Consider the following 26,791-nt stretch of genomic DNA (forward strand, 5'->3'; position numbering starts at 1 on the left):
ACAGACAGGAAATGTGTGCTGCTTTCAAAATGAAGCTGAAAAAGCTTCACACGTCAACCCGTATGAAGTGAGCTGCGTAAAAGTTGTCTTAAAATGGGTTTGCTGTTTACTTTGACTCATTGTTGTGTGAAAAAACTATATATTAAAGTGTTTAATTTGTTTTTAATGTATTATTTTTCCCCATTTAATGGTCACACTGATTCATGGCAAAGTATTTCATTTTCAGTGTTTTGCTCAGTTCAGATAAGTTTCAATAAATCTAATTCAAATCCATCCTTCCGACATACACACACACATACACATACACACTCACACACACACACACACACACACACACATGATGACAAGGTTGACTTGTAACAAGCCTACTAATCCATCCAAGGGCCAAAATCAAAACCAAAGGTTAAATTGAAAGTTAAATTAAAGGATAAAAAAGGAAACAGTTGCAAACAAATCAAGTCCCTTAAATGGAGCAAGAGATGAACATTCTGAGCAGCATGGAACAACACAAAAAATAGTCTTTTGACAAGAGTTAACTGATCCACCTTGCTGGAGTAGTTTATTGAAAAAAAAAAATGTTGTGATCATTAGTATCTTTTCTTTTTTTATTTTTTCCAAAATAGACTAACTATATGAAGATTCGAACTTTTTAAAATGTACTTTATTCTATTATTAAAAACACAATCCATCATGATTCTTCAGTGTACACATGTCAATAAATGCTTTAAATCTCATTCTCTGTTGTCTGATTTCACAGAGTTTAAAAGTGACTATTGGCACAATGTTCAACTTTAGCCAACTAGTTCCACACATACTGATATTATGAATATGCTCAGTTTTAATAAAATTAATTAACAAACACTGATGAAAGACGCTACAGAAAGGAAAGTTTTCTCTTGGGCAGAAACCTACGGCTTTAGACCACTTTGCTTGTCCGCTTATACATATTCGTCTCTTTAATATGTTGGGTTAAAATTGTCATCATATCAAGCTTTGTGAAGATATTTCCTAGTTTTAAAAAACAGAATTTTAATGTTGGTGGTTATATATATATATATATATATATATATATATATATATATATATATATATATATATATATATATATATATATATATATATATATATATATATATATGTATGTATGTATGTATGTGTATGTGTATGTGTGTGTGTGTGTGTGTGTGTGTATGGATTTGGCTTTTATTTTTTAATCACAAACCGGATGTACAATCACGTAACCTCTCTGCTCTGACAGTGGTCGTGTTTCTGCGGGTGCTGACAGCAGTGGACAGCAGGCGGACAGTAATCTGCAAAGGTGGGTTTTTCTTTCTTTCTTTCTTTTTTTTCCTATCGATGCATTGACATCAGCTGTTATTCATATCTAAATGTTGTGTATTTCCTGTTTCACATGTATGTTGTTGATCTATCTTAAATAAAAGATAAGACTGTCAGATAAGGAGTCCTGTCCTAACAGCTGTTCCCGTTATGAAAAGCAGAAATTTATCATCATGCATTTCACGCGCTACGTAGATGCAGCGTGTAAAATTCATGCGGACGGAAAAGGGCACCTGCTTCTGCTGCTTTATTTAGCTCATCTGTGGGCCTGTTTTTACTTGACATAGGCGTTTCACACCATTCAATGGTTTAAACCAAGAAAAGAGAGAGAGAGAGAAAAAAAGATCCAAATGGGCCTGAGGCGGAAATTACAATGTAATCCAATTGATAGATCCATCTCTCTCTTTTTTTTGTCCGTTACGCCGTCAATCGTCAGGAAATTTCACATCCTGCCGAAGTAGCATTGATCTTCACATTCTCACTTTTTGTCCAAATAAAATTAATCCATGAAGCGCGCGGTGGTTGAGCCGGATGTATTGTTCCAGTGGTGAAGTAAACAGCTGTGCAGATGTCGCTGTTGATGCGTTATGAGTTATCTGTTCATTCACATCATAGTCAAATGCATACTGTTGACTGTTTTATAATCGTACTTCCTGTAAAGAAAGTATGAAAGAGCACATAGGTGGAAATAAAAATATAATCTGTGGGGAAAAAAGGTGTAATTTGGATCAATGTGTTGGTGGCAGAAGATGGACTGTCCTTCATCTTCTTTCCACCACTACACGGTGGAAACTGCACTATAATTTAATAGTTCAACCAAGTCAGAAAACAGTTTAGTTATTAACATAAAATCAATATAAATACACAAAAAATGCCAGCAGTAGGATTTCGCAAAACGTTACCACTTGGTCTAAAATGTAAGCATTTTCACTCTGCAGGCCACATCTGTATGTGAAAACGTAGTGGCTGTTTGACCTGCAGGCACAAGTGACGCATCTGCTGCTTCACATGGCAAAAAGCACATCCATCCATGACCTGCCTGGGACAAACATTGCCACAGTGCCAACACTGCATGGGACTGTTGCCCTGGCGACAAGCTTTTATGATGCCTTTCAGAATAAGTCATTGCAAAGACTCTTTTTGGAGTCTTTTTGGTTGAAAGTTGGGATTACGTCTCTTTAAATGAGAAGATATCAGGTTTTAAAGAGCTGATTTTGGAGAGGATTTTTTTTTTTATTTTCCAGCAGGTATAAAGCTGGAAAGCTGGAACTGGGTGTTATTATGGAATTATGAAAGAATACATTAAATAGGCTGTTGGTATGTTGAAACCAGAAGTAGCAGAATGAAGTTTCGCTGTCGAACTAATGCAGCAGAATGAAATATTTGCAGAGCCGCAGGCTGTAATCAGACAAATATAAGCATGCTTGTTTCTTTAATCCTCATGTTTTGAATTCACCTTCCTACTGCAGCGTTGAACAGCATCCTCCACATCCTGCCTGCTCTCCTGTCTGCATTCTGCTTTCAGCGTAGAGGGGGAAGAAAAAATGCTATTTTTAGTTTCTGCTCCTTTCATCTGCATCCCCATGCTTTCTAGAAGAAGGAGGCACGTGATGTGAGGAAAGGGGGGGGGCATCTCAGGCAACCAGGGAAGCAGCTGAGTAACACCCCCCTCGGTGTCTGTTTGTGTTAATAATTAGTGGTCAATTCACACACACAGCTGGCTGGTGACAGACTGATAATGGATCTGAGAGGGGAACATCTGGACATGCAGCTGAGAAAATGAGCCGGGCATTAGATTTGTTTTATCTGGATCAGTTCGAGCAGCCAGTTCGTGGCGACGTGATCCGGTTTTTATGTCCCACTTTAACATTTTGGCATCTACAAAACGAGGACATTAGGGGAGGCAACGCAGCAGGCAGTGTGTGGAAAGATGCAAACACCAGCAGTTTGCAGAGGAGTCAGAGGTCAAATGGCTGCTGACTTCACCCTGCAGATTAAATTAACGCGGCTTTTACAAGCCCTTCTGGCCAGTGTACACTGGAATGGGCTGAAGTGGTTTAGTATGGGAGCAGTTTTACTGCAACATCCACAGATGGCAAAGTTTGACTTATGCTTCATTAAGTTGAGTGATAGAAAGTCTATCTTTTACTTCATAGTGGTTTATTCCTGCTTGTGATTCTCTTCGGTAAAACATTTTTACCACAAAGTATTTTGTGCTACTTTTTGTATGAGAAGAGCTTAATAAACAAAGTTCGTTTTGATTTTAAAAAACTTTAAAATTTGCGGTCACTATGTTTATATGTTAATAATGAAGTTTGTTCTTTTACATAAGCAGAAGTAGAAGTACTAATCAAATTGAAGAAAAGTCTGACTCTCAGCATCAGCTAGAAGTATTATAAATGGCAAATAAATATGCAGTAAGTTGGAAAAAATGAAAGCATTTTCTGCTGAATGGCGTCTTCTTTTCCTGCTATGCCACTTTTATACTGTATTATGTCAGTTCTACCATGGTACGTCCATGACAGAATGTCATCTTTTATGACTAAACCATGTATTGTTTTTCCATAGGAAATCAGCTGCATTAGTTAAAGTACCTCAGTACTGTAAGTAATGGCAGTACCTACATAAGTTTCTCCCTGTCTATTTGTTGTAATGGGGAAGTAAATACATGCATTTGTTTACAGCTGCAGAAATAGATCACACCTTTCCTTCCACTTTGTAAGTCAAAGTTGGATTAATGTAATAATTAGGATCTGTCAGTGATTCTGGGTACCTGGACCCTCAGGTACAAGATTTAGTGACATCTAGTGGTGAAGTTGCAGATTCCAGCCAAACAAATAACACCCTGCCTTAGCCAGCCTTTTCAAGTGTGTAGCATAAACTATAAGGGGTGAAAGTGTGTGTGTGTGTGTGTGTGTGTGTGTGTGTGTGTGTGTGTGTGTGTGTGTGTGTGTGTGTGTGTGTGTGTGTGTGTGTGTGTGTGTGTGTGTGTGTGTGGAGAGTCCGTGTTTGGTTTGACCTTTATGGGGTATATGAGAATCAAGGCAGTGATTGATGGCAGCTGTGTGAAAGAAGAACCATGCCATGAAATAACATTTATGAATAATTTATTAAATTTCTGCCAGTAGATATTGCTCTATATTTGGCCCAGTTCCACAGGGAAATGTAATATAATCACAAACCAGAGCTGATGAACACTCAAGGTTTTTTGTTAGTGTGGTTTCCAAAACGCCTTCCAAAGTTGTGTTTGTCAGTCGGCCCGGTTTGTGCGTCCATCTCATCTTGTGTATTTAGCAGAGAGGTTAGCCCCTAATCTGTAGAAAGGATATTTCATCACTTTATGTTAGGACTGTGTCTGTTTTTATGGAACGTCAGTGTGCAGTTTTACTTATGTTTATCAGCTCTTCTGTTTTACTTGGAGACTGTTTGTGTTGTTGCCTATACGAGATATTTATTGAAATAGCAGAAGATCTCTGCTGAAAAACGTCTAATTTCACCAAGTTCTTTAATCCCAGATGAAGTAAAATTACTGAGTTCCCTGAATCAGGTGCACCCCTCCATTAACTTAAAAAAGAGAGCAGGTTGCGGTCAGTTTTATACGAGATGAACATCGTCATGAGTCATTCTTCAGAGCACTTTTTCGTTATGTTCTGGCATACAGAAAACTGGTCTACAGTCACAAATCGCCAGCTATGTTTTGGTGGCTGTAAATGATACATCGGCTATGCTGACACCAAACGGCGTCTGGAAACTCACACTCCATGTTGAGTTGCATCAATGAGTATCAGGGCCTACATGAGGATGTTCGGGAGAAGGACAGACGTGTGCCAACGTTGGCCATTCTGTTTTCCACTTCCTGTTTTCCACTTCCTGTGTCGCCTTCACATATTTAGGTTTTCTTTACTCTCTTGCTCCAGTAGCTTGTTTTACAATAAAAGTAAGTGGTTAAGTTAGTAAAGGATGAGGGTTAAAGACTAAAAGTGCACTTGCAAATTTTACTATAAGAAGTTTCGGCAACATTGCCACGGTTACATATCCTTCCGCTGCCCCATTGCTCGCACAGGAAGCCCTGCTTGTCCAATTCAATTCAATTCAACTTTATTTGTATAGCGCCACTTCACAACAATGTTGTCACAGGGCACTTTACATACACAAATCAACATACACATCATTTCGAGCCAATTCATACATATCCTATAATAAAAACCAACTGATTGCATCGAGTCATGACTTGATGCAATCAAGTCCCCCATCCTGAGCTGCACGCGGCGACAGTGGGAAGGAAAAAACTCCCCTTTAACAGGAAGAAAACCTCCGGCAGAACCCAGCTCAGGGAGGGCAGCCATCTGCCTCGACTGGTTGAGAGGACAGGAAAGACAAGTCCAGGAGGGACATTTTGGGGAGTGTTTTAGAAACTGAAGCCGCCGGCTCCTCATTCTTGATATTAAATTAGAGCACAACAAGTAAGCATGAGAACAAAAGAGATGCTGCAGTTCAAGAAATTACAGCAAGTGTGAAGACATCTAATCACATTAACAGCCGACCCCCTCCCCGCTGCATGTGCTAACAGACCAGCTCACCCTACTGCAGGGATAAGATGAAAGAGGTTAATGTGCACAGTTGTTATCAACCAGAAAAACAGAGATGGTGTCAAATTCCTCTTGTTACATTTACTAAACTCTGAAAAATCTTTTTTCACTGAATTTACATTTATAGTAGATATTTTCATGAAAATGATCAATTCATGCCTCAGAGGTAGATGTAGCTCTAAATCTTTGCCTCATTTGATACGCATAAACTTATGAATATGGAAACTAGATCTCATTTAGCTCTCCATCACTAGACTGCAACACACGTTAAAGTCATTCTGAAAAGGGATAAAAGTAGATTTTTACAGGGTCCTCTAGACTTCATTGTTAGATGGTTAAAACTTAATGACATCCCATAGCAGGAATATATCAACAAACGTCTAATAATGCGTTGCTTTAATCGTTTTTTTTCCACCCTCAAGTTGGTGAATTGTTTCTTTAAGTGTGTCTTGTGAAATCCTAGATGTGTGAATTTTTTCACCCGACCACGTGGAACAGCTCCGCCGAGGCACTGACACATATGTCTTTCAGCATGTGAAAATCACCATGTGGACGTATTTACCAGCTTCAAAACTTGTCTTTTGTTTTAAGCGTCGTTAAGTTATTGATTTAATTGCTTTAAAAAAAAAAAAAAAAAAAAAAAAAAAAATCTGATTAATTCAGTGAGGCTTTAACCGTCAGCACTGAGCCACACATCACTTTGCCAGACTTTGGTCTTTCAGTTTTACATTGCGGTCATCAGCAGCAGAGGAAAATCTGCTTTGAATCCTACTTCAGCGTGAAATGTTAGCAGACAGGTCAGGTAGCAATGAAAACTCGCCTGTCGATCATCAGTAACTGTTTTAGAATAAGAAGGTGCTTGGATGATCAGCTGTGAAGTAGCTGTCTGTCTACTGGAAGCGGATGAATTGAGCATGACTAGGTGGCTGCAGCAGCACTTAGTTCCGGATCAATCCGGCTCCTGCAGGACGTCAATCTCCTTTAGGTGACAGATTTAGAGGAAAGCTAGATGATGTCATTGTTCTGCACTGAAACCTCCACTCTTAGTAATGATTGGATTACGACAAAACAAAACATTATAAAAAACTTCTTCTGATTAGAGAAGGCAGCACAAAAACTCCAGACAGGAAGAAGAAGACGCCACAGAAATCACACACACTGACTTTAGCTGTTTGGGGAACTCGTCACATCATGTCCAGTAGAAAAGCAACAGATTTTTGTGTCTTTTTGCCTTTGTTATTTTTATCTTTTTCAAATTATCTGATAAAAAAAAAAATCCCAACTCCTCCATTCATCTCATGACAACAGCTCTAGCAGCTACTAGAAGTGTGTGTTTGGCAGCTGGATAGTTTGAACTCTCGCATTACATCCCATCTGGCACTCAGTCTCATCTCAGTGATTAGTTCTCATTCGCTAGACCATAACAAAGGAATTTTATTTTATTCTGATGGGACATGCAGTGTGGATTATTTACCTAAAGTGTCAATTAATTCTGTTTATTTTAAGGGCTTCTGTAAAGATCCATATTAAAGTGGAACTATTATGTGCATTTCAGGCTAATTTATTTTTATTTTGGAGACCAGAAGGGCTGGGATTGATGGAGTTATTGTCACAAATCGCTTTACTTACTTCAGACTGACCCTCTCCGTAGGCTGTCAGATCAGCTTGTGAGCAAAACGAGTGGATTGAGACTCTTCCGCATTAAGCCCCGCCTCCCGCTACTGCACTTCATCGGGAGCGCGCACCGCACCTGCTTTCGCCGTCATTGTAACGTCTCATAAACAGAAGGATTAGGCTAATATGAACTCAATAAAAAAAAAACAAAATACAATGTCAACACATAGCAGACAGCCCTACATGTTGGAACCTGAATCAGACCCTGAAAGCGAAGTGGAAAACAGCAACCCACAGCAACGAATGCAGCAGGATGTCTCTCTTTGGTGAACTCACCAGCCATCGTTGGAAATAACTTTATCCCACGTTTTCCACCCGCCTGATGTATTTGTACATGCCCTTGTTAACCAGTAGAAGGTAACCAATCACCGAACCTTATCCCCTGGGACGTCACAAGGATTTCCAAGTAGAAAAAACTCTCTAAAACGATGCGTTTTTCGTCGCCATGGAAACCGAACAGAGGAGTGCTGGAACTCAAACTCAAACTGAAAAATGCGTTTAGGTGATAAAAAACAGTGCCGTTCACATGTCTGATGAGGATTCAACACTGTAACACCGTAGAAAGCTCAGAAAACTCCAAATACCATAATAGCACCTCTTTAAAGGAAAACTGATGCAATCAATATCAATCAATAATAATGCATTAGTTGTTCTGTTTGTCTGAGGGAGAAAATCTTGTATTTAGACTGATTATAGCATGATGGCATGGAAATAGAGGTAACATATCCCCTCTCTATAGTTCCTGTGTTTTATCAGAGCAGCTCTCACACCTGACTTTTTGAGTGTTTACTATCAAGGCCAAATGAAAGCAGCAGCATCCTGCAGGCTTGGAAACATTTGCATAATGACAATTTGTTAATTACTTTCAGATGATGGCCTCAGTCTGTAAGCTTCTGTATCAAATTAGAGTTTAGCAAAGGTTAAACCAGGCGTCTTCTTCGCAGCTAATCTCTGAGACACAGAGGAAAGGCTGCGATAATCTCACCAAACCGTCACAAACGGAGGATGCTGAGCAGCTTCTTGTGAAAGTGAACAAGAGTCTGAGATAGACTTTCTGCAGCGGCTGACCACTTTAACCCTCTGTAATCTCTGCTTTTAATAAAATTGTCAGGATAATAATTGTCAGGAAAACAAAAGAAAATACACATTTTAGGCTTTAGACATTTATAAATGAGAGAAGAGAATGAGCTTTGCATCAGTGAAATGGTTCGAGGCTGCGAGGGGAACGAGGATTTCAGGGTTTTGGAAAGGAAAACTGAAAAGAGGACAAATTACGGAAAAACTTTAACATTGATGTCTTTTTCTTAAAAGTTTTAATTGTCTAATGTGCGATCAGTGAACCCTGCTGACTCAGCGCAGAGACGCCTGTCGATATGTGAAGAGTGGGCAGGACTGTTGGCAGAGCTGAGTGGACATTTCTGTACAACAGTAACGTGAGTACATGCAGGACTTTTCTAATAGACCGGTCAAAGTAGAAACTCAACACCAAATCCTGACTGATTCATAGCAACCTCGCTTCCAGTAGGGTGGTGGAATCAGAGAAATATCGCCAGCTTTGTTTACATTTACAATCTCAAGCAAAGAAAGGCTCATCCAGGACCCCCACTCAAGAATCGTACCCCGAGTTTAATACGCCAAACATGATACTGCCATGTAAGCATCAGCTTCTGTCTCTCTTAATGCTAATAGTCACAAGCAATAAGTGGCCTAGTCAAGTGGACCAGTGGTTCCCAGTCTGGTCTGGTACAGAGACTGCATGACTGTTAATAAGACCAAGTCCACTCAGATACAAGTTGAGGTGTGTCCACTTAATTTATTCACCACTTGGAAGTTTGCTTCACATGGGATTGACACACTGGGAGTGAAAAGTTTTAAAACCAGGTCATATATTTTTTTAATGTATTCAGATTATTATAAAAAAGAAAAATAACAATGAAAATAAAAAGCTGCTTTGCTACTTTGTGCATCCAGTCAGTTTTTGTCTGTGTGGTTTAATGAGCTCTGTGAGCTGGAGGGGAATTACACAGGAATACTTCATGTTCATCCTGGAAACTTGATTTTTCTTGCACCATTTCATTTATGAAAGATGTCTGAGAAACGCTGCAGAGCTTATGATTCATCCCCTATTTTATGTTGTTGTTAGTAACCTTTACTTCTGTGTTATGGAAGGACAGAAAATGACTCAGCCAAGATGCATTAATTGTTGGCGAGAATAACAAATAAAGGTGTAAAGCCAAGCAAGGTTTTGGCACATTGCAGGTACAGGTCCACGGCTTTTCAGTAGATGCATGAAAGGTGTCTTCAAGGAAATGCAGTTGGCACAGGCTGTGTTGATCTTGCTTGCAGTACACAAACATGTCTTGTTACTTCATTATCACAGCATCTTGTGACACATGTAAGTTTGCAGCAGCTTAGCAACATATTTTCTAGCTTGGATGAGAATGCAAACCAGGATGTCTGCAACAAAAAAGGAAAGAAAAAAAAAACACTTGAGTTGACAGAGATGCAAATAAAACTCCATATTATGAGGGAGATGTGTTGGATGAGAAGAAATATTGCACTTGCTTAGGAGTGTGTAACGTTGGCAGGACTCATTAACTGAACTTGTATCATGTAAACTGGGCGCTGAAATATAAAATGCAATACAATAGATTGTAAATATGGACTATAAACAGAATAACCTTCATGTAACTAATGAAAATAATAATTTTTGGATGACTGTCTTGTTTATGAAGTTGTTGAATATGTGTTTGTTTGAAGTTAGTAAAGGCTTTGGAAATAGTATTAGAAGTTCAACCAGCAAAGTCTTTTGTATTCAAGCAAAATGGCATTTAAAATGAGTATAGAATAATATTCTTTTCTTTCTTCTTCCTTTTTATTGTAATTATTATCAATCACTCGATGAGATAACATCCATAAAGATATTTAAATGATAAATTTTTATTTTGTGGTACATGTAGACTTATAAGATGCATCCCTTTGTTTACCCTCTAATAGTTTTGAAACAAAACTCTTAAATTATGTAACACTTGTAAATAGTGCATTATTTGTCTACACAGGAGCTTCTGGTTGTTGACTTGTGAGGACTTCTTAACGTCACACGCCGAGCAAAAAATGTAGATCCAAACAGAATTTGTCACCCATGTTGTTCGACCGTTTTTACATTTAGTCACTTCAGCCAACCTGCTCACCCCCCCCCCCCCCCCCCCCCCCCCCCCGCATAACAAGCCATCGATGTGTTGCGAAAAAGGTTCGCCGTCTTCAATTTTTAACAAGCATCTCTCTGTTCCTTCATGTAAGCTGATAGGATGGAGCAGTGAGGAGGGCGCAGTTGTTTTGTTTGTGCTCCATGAGAGTTCTACTGTTCCACTGCAGCCGGGTGGAGATAACAGTCTAAATATAGAGACGGGTGGGGGGACTCAAAGAGGTTTTTGGACTCAGGTCATTCGCCTTGAATCTTTGTTGTCCATTCAGACCCCAAATGTTAGTTTCAGGGAAGCAGCTGGAGGTTTTTTTTTTCATTTGTGGTGGGATATTTGCAGATTAATGACAGTTTTATTATTATTATATTATATTATATTATATTATATTATATTATATTATATTATATTATATTATATTATATTATATTATATTATATTATATTATATTATATTATATTATATTATCCGGCAAGCGATGGACTGGTGAGCTGTCCAGGGTGTACTCTGCCTTTCGCCCAAAGACTGCTGGGATAGGCTCCAGCTCCCCCACGACCCTTCATCGGACTCAGCGGTTAGGATAATGAATTATATTCTCCTCTTTCTCATTTACAGCAAGCTATATGTTATTTCTCTTCTTGCCTTTTATTTCCAGCAATAGCAAATTACACTTCACAGATCACACTTTTTAGGACTTGGTCATCCTGTTGTTGTTATGATTAAGATTATTAATGTTGATGATACTTAAGTTGATGTTTATCTGAAATCTTATGCTGTGTGGTTATTAAAATGCAGGGAAGTAGTTAGACTAGTCTGGAACTATCTGTGAGACTTGTTTCAGAAACAGTTCTTGTTTCAGTTTGAGGAGAAGGAGCAGGTCTCTGATGTTGGTTCAGTCCACCTATGTGCAGTCAGAGAGGAAAGCCGCCACTTCCTTGTTCCAAATTAAGAAGCATCTGTACTGATGTGACAACGAGAAGTCGTCATAAAGGAAATAATATTAAACTGGATGAAAATGCCAGTGTCAGGGAGAGTGACACTGTTATGGCTGCCTGCTCATGCTCTGATGATCTACAACTGTGGTCCATTATTCAGTCAGATCTCTGATCGCTGTCCTCTGGAAACAATGGATGAATTAAAGTGTCTATTCAGTTGTGTCTAAGACTAAACACTCCTGATTCTTGCCGCACTGCAATAGGAAAGTTTGATGTGCTTCAGATTGGATCATTGCAATGGTGATAAGTTTTTAATTGGGCCACACAGAAGCAGGAGACATCGATGGTGAACTGGGATTGCATTGCACAGACGTTTTAACCCACCGTCAACTGTGTCCTCACACACACACACACTCCATTAATCAATGTATGAGTATAGGTTCTTTGTCACCTTAAATCAGGTAAATACATCAGAAAACTAGATTTACATCCATGTGCTTGTTTTCCTCCAGAGACATTATGGTCCAAGTTTGGGGTGCAGCAGATTGGTGTAGACGACTCTTTTTATTATCACAAAGACCCATAAAAACCTTTTTGTGTACATTCATTAAATGATTTTGCCTTTCTGTTCCTAGTTGGATAGTTATATCACTGTAAGATGAGATTTTGGTGTGAAGGTTTGTGGAGATGTGGAGACCCAAATGCAGGACGGACAGGCAGGAGGTAACAGAATACTGAAATAATGGGTTAATCCTAACATAATAAACAGGGCCATTGGACAGAGGAAACATAATGATCTGACAAAGGAAAGTAAAACCTGAGGAGTATAAATACACTGAGGGACTAATAAGGAACAGATGAAGCAAATGAGGAAATTCAACCAGGTGAGCTGATGAACAGGAACCAAAACAGGAGAAATGCACAAGGGAGCTAAAACCAGCAAATCTACTAAATAAAACAGGAAAGAAGAACTAAAGACTACACCAAAAGCCACATCATGGCATTTGGTAGCTCTTCCAACTGGTGTGAGGGCTTCCTCAAGGCTAACTCTGAAACACATCCTCCCCATGATGATCAGGTCGTCTGCTGCCCCAACTTGTGACATTTCCAGATTAAATCCCTCGTGTTCCCGCACTATTTTACGTTTTTTCTTCCTAGTGTTTAAATCCAGCTGAATCAATACTTCTGGAAAGACTGTCTTGTTTGTGAGTGTGTGTGTGCTCATGAATCTGAAGTTACAGCTGCCACGTAGGTAGTTGTCAGTGGTGTCATTGTCTTGTTGTCAGGCTGCAACTTTAATGGCCTGTAACTTTAGCTGTAATCATGTCGTCCTCCCATGAAGAAGCCATCAACACTGTTTGTTAGTGACCCAAATAGCAAAGAGAAATGAACAACATTAAGGATTTTTTAATCTCGGACCAGCCACATCTAGCTAACTTGATTCTCTTATAAAGCACAAAGCGTTAACAAGTATTTTGGCTGGTGAATATATGAATCTTCTCCAGAAGGTGAATTGTTCTTTAGAGACTGTAACTGATTGCCTGTAACATTTTTCCTATGAAGAAACTCGTATTAGCTTTGTATTTTTGCCCAATATGGCAATATGCTACTTTGATTAATGTCCTGGAAGCAAATGTGCATCTTTTAAGCTCAACCAGTTTATCACTGTCATCTGTTCTGCTGAGCCTAACAGATGCTGCTGGAATCTCATCTTTTGTCTAGATGCCCATTAAATATTTCTCTGTGAAACTGCAATAAACTATTCTGTCATTATTATAAATGCATAAACTAATTAAATCAAACAGTTCAGCATTAATTCTAAATAACCACTTAGTTTTCTTAGAAAAGCCATCTAAAGAGATTATCAGTCATCGGTGTTGATCATTCTTGTGTCAACCTACAAATAACTGCACTTCCTGTCTGCACTTTAACCTGAGATTTACACATTTGAACCCTCTGCCTGTTTTTTATGTCTGAGCTTGAAAATGGCCCATAGTGACTGCAAGGTCTATTTAAATACTTCCTGGGGTGATAGTAAAGGAAATACTTGAGAGATTGGTTAAGATGTGTAAATATCAGTTGCATCTGTGGCTCTAAACCTCCATGAGGTCACAGTACAAGAGGAGACTGTTATCTCTGCAAAGGTAAACTCTGATCAAGGGAAGCAGAACTAAACTCAAGAGATTTTAGGACAAATCATTTAGGCCACAACTCCAAAATACCATTATTGGAGCAATTGTGGACTATCTCATCTCAATACCCCAGTTGGGGAACCTTAGATTTTTATTATTGTGGGATGTATCATTCAAGTTCCTCCTGTCATTCTTCCTTTCCTTTGTTAACAGGAATGTTTAGTCAATACAGTAAAAAGGATTGATCTTTTGTCTGGCTGTGCTGCACGGTGTTGTCCATGGTGCTGAAGCAACCCACATAGTGATAGTAGAAGTACTGCTGCATCCTTTTTTTTTTTTTTAATTATATTGTAGTGTCTGTTCACATAAAAATACACCCAAGACCATGAGATTTTAGGGATGATTTGATGATAGAGACAGATATGAATGTAAATGTTTGGTGACTTGTCAGGCGGAAGTCACGCAAATAATGTCATTAAATACACGAATCTGCTGCTGCAGTCATTTAACTTGAGTTCATGCTTGCACTTTGACAACAGGCTTAACGTCTCCATGCAAATGAATATTTTTATTTGCCTTAATAGAAATTACAACTGCATTTTGAATAGATTTAGAGGAAATGGTGACTCTTTTTTGTTTTTGTTACCTCAATTTAAAAGAAATCCACATATTGCCGTAAGATTAATCAGATAAAGGCTCCGGTCAGGGCCAGCCTGCGTCTCTATGGGACCCCAAGCAGAATTCAATTGTTTTAAAGTTTCTCTCTTTGTGTCTGTTCAACAGATGGCCTCAGCAAACGCAACCTACGGGCAGAAGGAGGCTTCAGACCAGAACTTTGATTATATGTTCAAGATCCTCATCATTGGCAACAGCAGTGTGGGGAAAACGTCCTTCTTGTTCCGCTATGCTGACGACTCCTTCACGCCGGCTTTTGTCAGCACGGTGGGGATCGACTTCAAGGTGAAAACTATCTACAGGAACGACAAGAGAATCAAATTACAGATCTGGGTAAGACAAAGAAAGATAAGTATCTGAATTAGATGACAAATTATGTATTAACAGCTCCTCCACAAGGCCAGATTATCCAATGGGCACGGGCCCAGGGACCCACACCCATTTTGGGCCCACGTGGGACCCATGTGGGGCCCATGTGGGGCAGGGCACACGCAGCTTGGAGATTAAACAAAATGTACCTAAAAGCCAGTTAGTTACACCACATTGTATTGCTATTGGTACAACTGACTAAAAGATGTTAGAAATGTCATTTCACAGAGTATCATTCACAATTTTCACAAAGTTGCGTTGGGGAAGGGGGTCCCTGGAACACTCTGGGCCCAGGGGCCTTTGCACTTTTAATCCGGCCCCTCTGTGTCTTCTGTGCATCTGTCAAATGCGTTGTAGTTCCTGTTATCAGCTACTGGTCTGCAGTCATTTGCAGCCATGTGTCGGCTTGAGTTACTAATGTTTCCCCAACAACAGCATCAGCAGCAGCTGCTGACAGTGTCTGAGAAGATGCAGAATTTTCACGCGTGACTTTTGAGACACATGTTTACACTTTCCTCCAGCATTTTTTTTTTAAATCAGCAGGAATATGAAGATGCATCTGACATGTTTTACTTGCTGACACCAACGATGTGACATCCAGACAAGCTCAGACAACAGCTAGGTGTGTAGAGGATGTTTTGAGCTTTTATTTTCCATTACGTAACCGTCTCACTTTGCACAGTCCATGCTTTCTGAAATGTTTTCAGCATTTAGGTCCTTGTCGTCCCTTTCTGTGAGACAGCTGACATTACAGCGTGGCTGCAAGCGAAAATGAAACATTTTTGTTAATGGTATATTTTGTGCGAACTGGTTTGTTCTGAATATAATTTCACCATATAATTCATCTGATGAGTGTTTTTAAAAAAAGGAGGATTGAAGGTTTGGTTGAAAGGTGAGGAAGATGATTCATCTGTGTAGCGCTCAGCTTAAAACTTCAGAGCACAATTTTCATTTCTGTCAGCGACCTCTCCTTTCTTAGATTTTGTTTTCCAAAGTGGCTTTTTTAACACAGCCCCCCCCAAAAAAAAAAAATTATATTTCATAACATGTCCAACAGAGATACGTCCTGTTCTGCAACAAACTACCCCTGTGGTGCATTTTATAATGTGAACTGTCGTCAGATTGCAGGAGCACACACACACACACACACTGTCGCCTCCACTTTAGATTGTTCAGTTCGGATGAACCTTGGATGGGGAAAAAAAAGTTAGATAAGAGCTTAAATAACAAAAGGACAGCCAGTTATGTTGACGTGGCCTCAGGAGGAAACTGAGCAAGGTTTATTTGGATGTTTTGTTGCATCATACACGTGTTGCTTTGTGAAGCATAACTGTAAACACAGTGAAAGCACCGGAGAGCTGCATGCTGGGAAATCAGGCTCCCTGAGGTTGACCGCGATGCTGAAAACTGGTGTTTCGACATCTTGCTATAGATCATTGCATTGTTTCCACCTTTACAGTCCATTCAGCAGCAGGCTGAGCTGCGATTGTGAGCAGAACATCGTGTGAGTGTGTATGTGTGTGTGTGTGTGTGTGTGTGTGTGTGTGTTGGAAGGACTGCCTCTGTTGTCAGCCTTTGCCAGGTCTTGCTTCTGGTAAGAAAGACATTACTGGCCAATCAGAGCACAAGAAAACGATGACTGGGTGCTGCTCTCCCTTCCCCCCATTATTACACATCTCCCTCAGTACTTATCTCACACACACACACACACACACACACACACACACACACACACACACACACACACACACACACACACCACCCCCCATCTCTTGGCAATTCTATCAGCTGAGAAAATGGAAATTGTTTGAGCTCAAACATGTACATGCAGTGTGTGTATTTATTCCACTCTGTGGAGTAAATTCTGTTGATGCAAAAGTAACCTGTGATGTAGATATACATACTCGCACGTTCTCTCACTCGACACGGTGTTTATGTGTGTGAAGACTTGAGACAGACTCAGTGTTCATGACATTAATAATAATCTATAAAGACAACACCGTGATCACTCTCGGCTAATCTCGTGATAGTTCTTCCTCAGGAACCATTGATGTCGTACTTTAACACTGGGATTTATGCAGCATCGATGTGCAGCGTCCTAAAGTACAAATGAGGCTTCTGGTTGGGACTTTTCTGATTGTTACGCTTGTTTTTCCTTTCATGTAGCTGCTTTCGGTGGGAGTTTCAGTAACACGTCCAACAGCTTGGGCATCATCTGCAGGAGACATGTTTCTACTGGCTCATGCGGTCTCTTTCAGATGCTTAGTCCATCATGGCTCCACAGTTTGTACAGCAATCAGTCTGCAGTAACTTACATTCGATTTTCATTGGCTTCAATCAATTCACACACAGTTTATGCGGCAGGAAAGCATTGCACAAGATATGTGCACGTCAGTCTGTTGCATTTCCAACTTGACGTCATTTATGTTCAGAGATTTTTTTTCTTCCTTTTCTTTTTATATCCTGCTTTTTTTAACAAACCATTCTGCTTTCAGGAGATATGGTGAGCACAAAGATGAGTGTTTTATTGCGTAACGCCACTCTGTGTTACCTACACTGGCAGTTTAACTATAGAACTAATGCTCTTATCCTGAGCACACTGTAGCACACTGATGATCCAGGTTGTGGTTGCAGAACCACATCGGTTCCACCTTTACAGCAGACCCAGAAGTATATTTACACAAATGAAGGGTAGTTACGTAGTTTGGTTTGTTATTCTGGCTCTGGCTCTGTTGGTCCTTACCCTGGCTGTTGGGTCAGAACCAGCCCAGCTCAGAAAAAGATGCAGCGTCGAAGAGCAAGGGAGAAAGAGGTCATTTTGGACACACTAGTGAAAATAGTGGCTGAGTTTTTTTTTAAAAATTGTATAAATGAAAACTAAATATATTATGAAAGAAATATTTTTTTTTTATCTTTTTCACAGAGTTTGCAAAGTAGTTTCTCTCTCTTTAGATAATTCTGCAGTCGTTGCACTATCATGTAAACACAGTTCATATCGTATAAACCTCACACCATGTTTTCACTGTCTGATGCAGGATCTGTAAACGTAGACAATCCACTGAAACTATTATTTCAGTGTCAAGGCTGGGCTTGTAATAACAAAGGGAGAGAGGACAGTGTCACATTGAGATTGGCTCCTCACCTACCCTGACGTCCACTGATTTGTCAGAAAGAATCAGGTTGGAAGGTTATCACTGTAGAAGTAGCTGAAATCATCCACATTTCAGGCATGTTTTATTAAGAATATCATCTACTTTATAACAGAAACCAGACTTCCATTTGGCTTGTTTATTATGTTGTGATTATAATTAACATTGTTGCTCTGTGAATGCTGCAGCTGCATATAAATATCTTCTTCTTAGATAAAGTGTGGTCCAGTGGCAGATAAGAAAGGAAGCATGGAAACCAGTAAATAATTCCTCCATGGTACTTCAGGGGACAAATTCACTCCTTCAGGCAGACTTGAAACCCACCACAGGCCTTTTGTTATGCGAGTTGTACTGGGAAAAATGAAAAATAATCTGACATATTGTCTTTTTGATAGATTTATTTTATGTTCCTATATTTGTTGCATTTACAGGTCTTGTTCCTGAACCTTCCCAAACACTTTTCTCTCAAATCTAAAGTTGCAGTTTTGCATTTCAAGGAAATAATCCTTAAATCAGAAGGAGCAGTTTGTGTGCAGGACTCAAAAATTTTAATATGAAAATAAAAAAATAAAAAAAATCATAAAACCATGTCTTAAATTTTGCTGCAGTTTCTCAGCCTTGCAGGATGTTTTAGAATCAAGTCAGATTCGTTCATTTGAAACAAAGAATCACTGATTTCTTTTCTCTTTTCTTCCAAGAGGACTAGAAAAATCAATTTGGCCCTTTTCAGAAAAAGGAACAACCTTTACATGCTTACTCAACACATGGTAAAATTCTGACGAGGCTCTCTGAAAAGGCTTCGCTAATGCACCCCAGTGGTAAATGCAGCAGAGTTTTATAATCCTTTCTGCTCTGCAGTGGTCAGCAGCTCTCCAACAGCAGTAGGAGCTGCTTTTTTTTTCCTTTACAGCACTGATAAGCTTAACATTTACACAGACATGAGGCGACTAACTCCCCGCAACACCACTGGCTTATAGAAAGTACTGTGGTGATTAAAACTGCTGAATCAAAAATGTGAACTGGACATGTCGGATAATCACAGTGTCACTTGTAATGTATCAGTTGTAGAACGTCTGATCAAAACAATCTGCTCAACAAGTTTTCTGTGTCTTTTAAAGCTTTTGCGCATCGTTTGGTTTTGGGATTATTGGAACTCAGCATTATGGGTTATTTTTTTGGTAAATCTCTAATTTGCTCATGAAATTTTCTGTTTTTGTCATGAGTGTGAGGAAAACCGGCAGGAATTTCATGTGGAATGAAAACCAGCTGAAATGTGGCAGAATCTCTGGTGGTACTGGGGAGGGAACTGGTGTAGTAATAAGCACTACAAGATACACTAATAAGCAAATAAAAAGTGTTTTTTGTTTTGTTTTTTTTTCCCAGGACACTGCAGGTCAGGAACGTTATCGCACCATCACCACAGCTTATTACCGAGGAGCCATGGGCTTCATCCTCATGTATGACATCACAAACGAGGAGTCCTTCAACGCCGTCCAGGACTGGTACGTTGTTGGCTAAGTGAGGGTTTGTCATATGATAAGAGTGTAAGCTAACACCTACCTCTGAGAGGAAATGCATGGCGAGTGATGGATAAAACAGTATCTTGAGTGTCAGCACTTGTCTAGAAATAGCTGCAGAGATGCAGCAGATCAAAGAGGGAGGCAGATGATGTGGTTCAGGTTTCAGTATTTTTATCGGAGCCCAGAGATTCTGCTTCCTCTGCATCTGTGAAAGAATCGGATGCTGTAGTTCATGATCCTTAATGTTTCTTTGTTTCCTCCTATAACGGTTTAGCCTGTTGTTGCCATAACCCAGACAGCTTAAAGATGAGAGAATCTCGGGGAATGATTTGTTACTTCAATAACTCTTCAGCATTTCTCTAATTGTCTTTTCTGGAAGAATCCAAACATATGAAAAGATTTATACATCATGCAGTAATCTGATTGCAGATTTTTTTATTGCAGGACAATAAAACGTAACTGTCAAGTTTTATGAGTCACAGAAAAGGATTACCGTCATATGATTGTGTAAGGAAAGACACATTTTTATTGATTATGTCAACTTTAGCTTAAAAAAGCAGCAGAAGAGGATGAGGGAAATATGGTTATTGTTTCTTATTATAACAAGAGCCTCCTCCTCACTGCTTAACACGTTTATATTAAGCTTGTCAGCTCTGAAAAAGCACGTTTGCCCTTTTTTTTTTGCCACAATGAAATGTTGCTTCATGCTCTTCGGAAAGTGCTAAGTCTGCGTCAGCGGAATACCATTTTCCTTGCGTTAAAATCAGATTTTAAATTCACATTTTGTTCCCGCAGTGTAATTCAGAACTTGCTTCAAAACCTGACTGCAGCACACAGTGTTACAGCTTGAGAAATCATTCAGTCAGCAAAGCCTTTGAGTTTCCTCTCTGCCTGCGGGGTGTGTTGGTTCCCAGGTCGACTCAGATTAAGACATACTCGTGGGACAACGCCCAGGTGCTGCTGGTAGGGAACAAGTGTGACATGGAGGATGAGCGAGTGGTGAGCGGGGAGAGAGGCCGGCAGCTGTCTGAGCACCTTGGTGAGTTTAGACACTTCATATATATAACTTATATACATATGAGTTTATTTCTGTGGTTCGGATTCAAGTTTTAATCTTTTTAAGTTACATGAGTTTGTATATTACTGTAAATGCTCAGTCATTGTTAACAGCAGAAGCACAGGTGGACTAGTTTGACCATAATCTCTGAGGACAGCACCAACTAATAAACTGGACAGAAGGTTGTCGTGATGGGTGGCACGATGAGGCTGCAGTCGTTGTCTCATCTTATGAATCCTTCAGGCTTTTAAGTTGCTGGTCAGCTGAGGTCTTCCTGGGTGGAGTTGATATGTTCTTCTTCTGCTTCCTTCCACTTTCTTTCCACAGTAAAAAAAAAAAAAAAAAAAAAAAAAAAAAGAAAAGAAAAGAAAAGCATAATTTGTAAACTAATGACTCATAAATGTCCTAAGATTTTCATGGTTGTCCAAGTCTGGTACCCTGGCCACTGATGCATGACTGCTTCGCTGGAAATAGGGTTGCTGAGGGGCCTACAGCGCCCTCTACTGGCTGACATGTGTAATGATAGAAAAATGTTAAAATCAGTGTATTTGTACTGTCATGAAATATTTCTTCAATATTACTATATATATAAAATATTGTAATATTGAAAAAATATTAAATGACATAGTGCAAATACACTGATTTTTTATGCATGAATGTAGATCATGTGACACAGACACTCAAGGGCAAAGCTCACTTTTATGTCAATGCTAACGTTCATACTACGTATACCTATCCAAAAGTTCCAATTTTTGATTGATTCTTATCAGTCTGTTCAAGTTTTATAAAAACAAAATTATGGGCCAAAATACATGTGGCTTAGTTTGGAGCATGGTTGTTTTTTAACCACAGTCTGCATTGTTTATTGTTGGTGGGACATTTTAAATTGTTCATGGAAAGCTGAAGCACAGCAAGCTGTACCAGTTCAAATTTTGTACTTTTCAACCTGTCAAGACTTTACCAAAGTTGTTAAAATATGTTCTCTTGGAACTGTGAATGATTGCATGAAATATCAAGGGACTCACTCAAATCAAGGTGTTTTTTTATTCCCCTAAGTCCAAATCAACGTCTGTAATCTTCTGCAACACTTTGTCTCTTCCAGGTTTTGAGTTTTTTGAGGCCAGTGCGAAAGACAACATCAATGTGAAGCAGACCTTTGAGCGCCTCGTCGACATTATCTGCGAAAAGATGTCTGAGAGTCTGGACGCTGGCGATCCTGCCGTTACAGGGGCCAAACAGGGACCCCAGCTGACAGAGCAGCCCGCCCCTCCTCACCAGGACTGTGCATGTTAAAGCTGACTAATTTTCCAAACCTTTTTTTTTTTCTGTTGTCCTTCTCCTTGCCGTTTTTCAGCTGGACAAAAGGTCCTTAGGTCCTTATTTCATCACCTTCTACACACCTTTTCCTGCTTCCGTTGGTTCATTGCTGATTGATCACAAGAACCAGGCTTTAAAGTGTCTGTCATGCTCTCAGATGCTAGTGGAGGTTTTTAGAAGTGTTTGCTTCTGGTTTCTCAACATAGAAGAACTATGAGGCGTTTTTATTAGTACGTCTTTGTATGATGCCAAAGCAAGTTCAATCAAACTGGAGCATTTCACTCTCTTTGCAGCCCAGGTTCTTGATGGTTTCCCTGTTCCTCAGTGTGGTTTTACAAGAAGGATTTGACGGCGTACGTCCTCAGAGTGCCATTTAAATCCTTCCAAAGTTTACAGTACTTTGTTTTATGTCAATCAAATGTCTTGAAAAGATACCAGCCTTGGATTTGGTGACCATTAAGACCGTGCGCAGTCACACAAGGGTAATGATCCAGCTGAGATTCATTCATCATCTTTGTGTAACATTTAACAGATGTCATTCATGTTTCTTTTTGCTTTCATGCCCATTTAAACATAGACATTACAAGAATTAGTTTTCATAACTGAGTTTCATTCTCTGTGCTCAGTTGAGACTCTTTCATTCATTCTTCATTAGTTTTTTTTTTTTACAATTCATCAGCAGAATTTACATTTATATATATATATATACATATATACGTATACATATATATATATGTATACACATATAAATACATATATATATATATATATATATATATATATATATATATATATATATATATATATATATATATATATATATATACGTATACATATATATATATGTATACACATATAAATACATATATATATATATATATATATATATATATATATATATATATATATATATTTATATCTCAACAGAGGGGAAATATGAACTAGCTATGGCTACATGAAAAATAGCAAAAAATGAAGAGATACATTTTATTTAATTTTATTTATTTCAACTGTACATATAAATGTTGTGCAATATATAAATATATAATATCTACAGATATGCACTTCTGAAATTACATTTTAAAAAGTATGATGTTCTATGAGGATAGTATCAAATATAAAAGGTCTTTGTTGTTTGGATGTGTGCAAGCAGCTCCTCAGGGAGCAAATATGTTTCCCTGTTGGTTGTTTCTTTCAGAAATATGTGGAAAATTTTAGCTTCCTGCTAAAGAAAATCCAATACAAGAATCTTTACAAACTGTGTACTTAGTAATATATTGCTCATCCTCTGAGTCCGCTCTGTGGATTTACAGACCTAATCAGATTTTACATCTCGCTAGATCTCCGACAGGAGATGGAGGTGTTGGTGCAGCATCAGAAATGCTGTTTTAAACTAGAAATGAATGCAGCTAAACTGAGATCAAGAATTCTTCAGGATCGTTTCTGGAAGCTTAATGAAATTTGTCAGTGACATTGTAAGCAGGTTGATCTCACCGTGTTATCGTTCATGTTGTTACTCAGATCATATATACATAGCATTTTGTGCAACACATTTGTGCAGTTTTGCAAGCTGATAACACTACATATTGATTAATTTTTCCTTTGGTAAAGTTACATGATTATAATGTCAGGCAACCTTAAATTTTGCTGGTTGGTCTCTTTAACTGCTACCAAATAATTTAAACATCTCTATGTTTACTAAATCATGTAGGTATGGGATTAGTGGATACAAATTATGTTGTTTTGTTGCACATTTGATGGTATTTTGCCTTTATGTGATGGTTGATCATGGTAGGAAAGAGGAAACATCCAGCGAGACGACTGCAGATGTGTAATAGGGTCTAACCGTTGTTGTTACAGGGTACTAATCTTTGACTCAAGGACCACTACAGCATGCACAGACGCTGATTACTGAAACTATCTCAACTTGGGAGTTAATTTCTAAATATACTAAAAACAGAATTAGTTGGCAAACACAATAGTTGGCAAGACTCAACAGTCACCAGACATACTTTAGAGTTCAGGGTCTACGTCAGTGCTTTATGATGAAGGAAATCCTAAATGACAGGTCAGATTTTTATGCCACACAGGCTGAACTGAAGGGATTCATGCCTGTGCTACTGTAATTAAGTACTCGTGTGCAGTTGCTTGATTGAACTGCTGCGTTTCATAAAACCAAGATTCATCAGGATATTTCTGAGTGTGGGAGGAAATGTGTCAAACTACATGCATAGTCTTCATGTTTCATTGCTTTGGAACACACAGTGCTAACACTAGAACTTCCTCAGAGTCAGTATGACATAGCAGCGAGTTGGATTCTCGCAGGCTGCTAGGTGAACGTTGTGTGATCGCGTGTGACGTCGTATCTGCTCAGTCTTCAGGTAAATCATAGACGGCACTGTTTTAAGTCGAGAAAACGTTAAAACGTTGGAGTGTGATGGTTCAGAGAGCAGGCAGCTTGAACCACTGTCGGGGTTTAGTTTTCTGTTCTGAGGTATGCAGCTGTTCCCTTCTCAGAAAGTACTTGTTTTAATACATTTTGCAGGTAAAACTGGTTCGGGTTCCCTTCTTTTGACCAAAGATTGCTGTAAAAAGGAGCTTGCTGTTTTTGCTTCAGGAAGCCAGATCGAGCATTACGACCAGCCTTACCAATTTAAAATTGTAATAAAACTAGTTGTACAAGGAGCGATGGCGTGAATTTTAGTCATTTAAACTTGTTTTTGTAACCTCGCCATCCCATGCTGAAAGGTTGCCGTAGAAACTTAGATGAAGAGGAATGTGGACTGAAAGCGCAAAGCATTATAAAAATCATTTAACAGCATTAAAATCATTGAGATTTAAATAGATCTAAATTAGCTAAAAACAATTAAAAGTACAGCTGAGGTTATGAAGATGGAAGATGAAGCCCAAGCAAAGTGTCACAGTGATTTTTGACCCTGCATATATTTCACTTCTTACTGGTTGTGACTGTTTCTTCTCCAGTAAAATCCAAATTTATGAACTGTTCTCCTTTCTGTCTTCCTCTCCACATGAACCTGATCTGTAAATACAGTATCTCTGAGTCATGTGTGTGGATTGTGTTGTATTGACTCAGGCTTGCATTTAAAAACAACTTTAAAAAAAAAGAAAAAAAAGAGGAGAAAAAAAAAACCTGAAAAACCCAAAAGAGCCGCCATGTTGTACTGTATCCGCATTCATTTCTAGGCCTGCTTGTGAATGAATGTGTCACTCCGTTATAAAGCAATACACTCTACAGTATAGTACACAAAACAAATGCCATCCAGTTTGTTCGAGTTTGCCGACTGTAGATCTTCAACTCGCACGCAGAAACGTGTTTCTTTGTCCGTTCTCGTATCACTGCCTTTCCAAATCCTTTCAGTTTGGGCCATTAAGGTAAGAGAATATGCTGTGGATGTTTTTATCTGTACTTTGTGGTAAAACAATAAAGAAAAAAAATTGCTAACAATCACTTGACTGTGTTTTTTTGAAGGTGTAGAAGGAAAAATTGTGATTTTTGCTTCTTCTTTAGCATCCAAATGCACAGCTGAGATTAAAACCTGTTCATCATCAGATACATTCAGCACTGTGGCCTCAAACAGCTCGCTGACGGGAAGAGCAACATCTGTCAGAAGTCTTCTGGGTGCTCTCGTTAACTCTAACACCAAAAAATAGACTTGTTAGATTCAATATAAATTCTAAATTTCCCTAATTGTGATACTGCATGGTTGTCTGCTTGGAACTGGCTCCAGTTGTTGCAAAATGTACAAAACAAAAGCCACAAGGATGGACAGCTGCTTGGATGGTTCCACCATCTTCATGATGTCATCGTTTTACACACACATACAGTTTTTTTTAAAAATGTTTTTGCTTGACTCATTCCCACATTCCAACGTTTTCTTTTCCCCATCGCTGGTCCATTGTGTTTGCATCGGTTTAGTTGTGTTAACATGCTGTGTCTGCATAAATTCGGTTTTGTTTTTGGGGATTAAAAATGTCTTTTTTTTTCTGCATCTCTGGCTCCTGTTTCCTGCATTTGGGTCCTCACCTCCACGCCAACATAACAGCAATTTGCAAATCTTGCTGTTCAAGTATCTTTTATTATTGAATATGAGTGAAATGTTCTTTAAATTTCTAAAGATAAATGTGTATTTAGCATTGGTTATTTTTCTGTGAATGACAGGCAGATGGTCCTACAGTTTAAGGAACTGATAGTGGGTTTTTTAATGTTTTTGCTTGACTCATTCCCAGATTCCAACATTTCATTCTGCACTGAAGAACATTTTCTAAATATGTTAAATATACTTTTTCTTTCTTTGCTCATTTCACTTGCCTTTTTTTTTTTTTCAATAAATTGTGGTCAAAAACTTTGTGTTTGAATAGTCGCTGAACGAAACATCAGTTCACACCATGAGCATCTGTCACAACAAGTTAACTTAAGATACAACGTAGCTTGTGTCTATCATATTCTACCCAGCAGAACATGACAAGCATTGCGTGACTAAAGCTGTCTTCATCTTGCTCGTCTTCCTGTGCGACAACCACGAACCCCTCCACCATGGAAGCAGTGATGTGAAATAAGTGGAAACATTAAACATTCTCAGTTTTCAGCCGAGGCTGATTATACGCCTACATTCCTCCACTGGGAAGCTTTGATATCTTTACATATATTTAGTCTTATAAACCAGGAGTTTTTGATAAAAGTCCTTTTTTTTTTGTCTTATGCTGATTTTAGATTCTGTTATGCAACCTTATGTTTCTGTGTCATAAAAAGAAGTTGTATTAGCTTATTTGTGGTGCTTAGTTTACCCAGCAGAGGGAGCAAGACCCCATGATGAT

The 26,791-nt window shown here is 38.8% G+C and overlaps 1 protein-coding gene across 1 annotated transcript; it reads left to right on the forward strand.

Annotated features, from left to right (window-relative positions):
- Positions 1–1,265: 1,265 nt before the first annotated feature.
- Positions 1,266–21,931, forward strand: LOC306759083 (ras-related protein Rab-3A; the record flags this gene model as incomplete). Its single annotated transcript, XM_079244579.1, has 5 exons — positions 1,266–1,318; positions 14,652–14,876; positions 19,445–19,563; positions 20,496–20,620; positions 21,741–21,931. Exons 2-5 carry the CDS (start codon positions 14,652–14,654, stop codon positions 21,929–21,931), a joined length of 660 nt encoding a protein of 219 aa, XP_079100705.1. The 5' UTR covers positions 1,266–1,318.
- Positions 21,932–26,791: the final 4,860 nt, after the last annotated feature.

The sequence above is a fragment of the Telmatherina bonti genome (assembly GCF_933228915.1).
Source record: "Telmatherina bonti genome assembly, chromosome: 8".
In the NCBI taxonomy this organism is placed as follows: Eukaryota; Metazoa; Chordata; class Actinopteri; order Atheriniformes; family Telmatherinidae; genus Telmatherina; species Telmatherina bonti.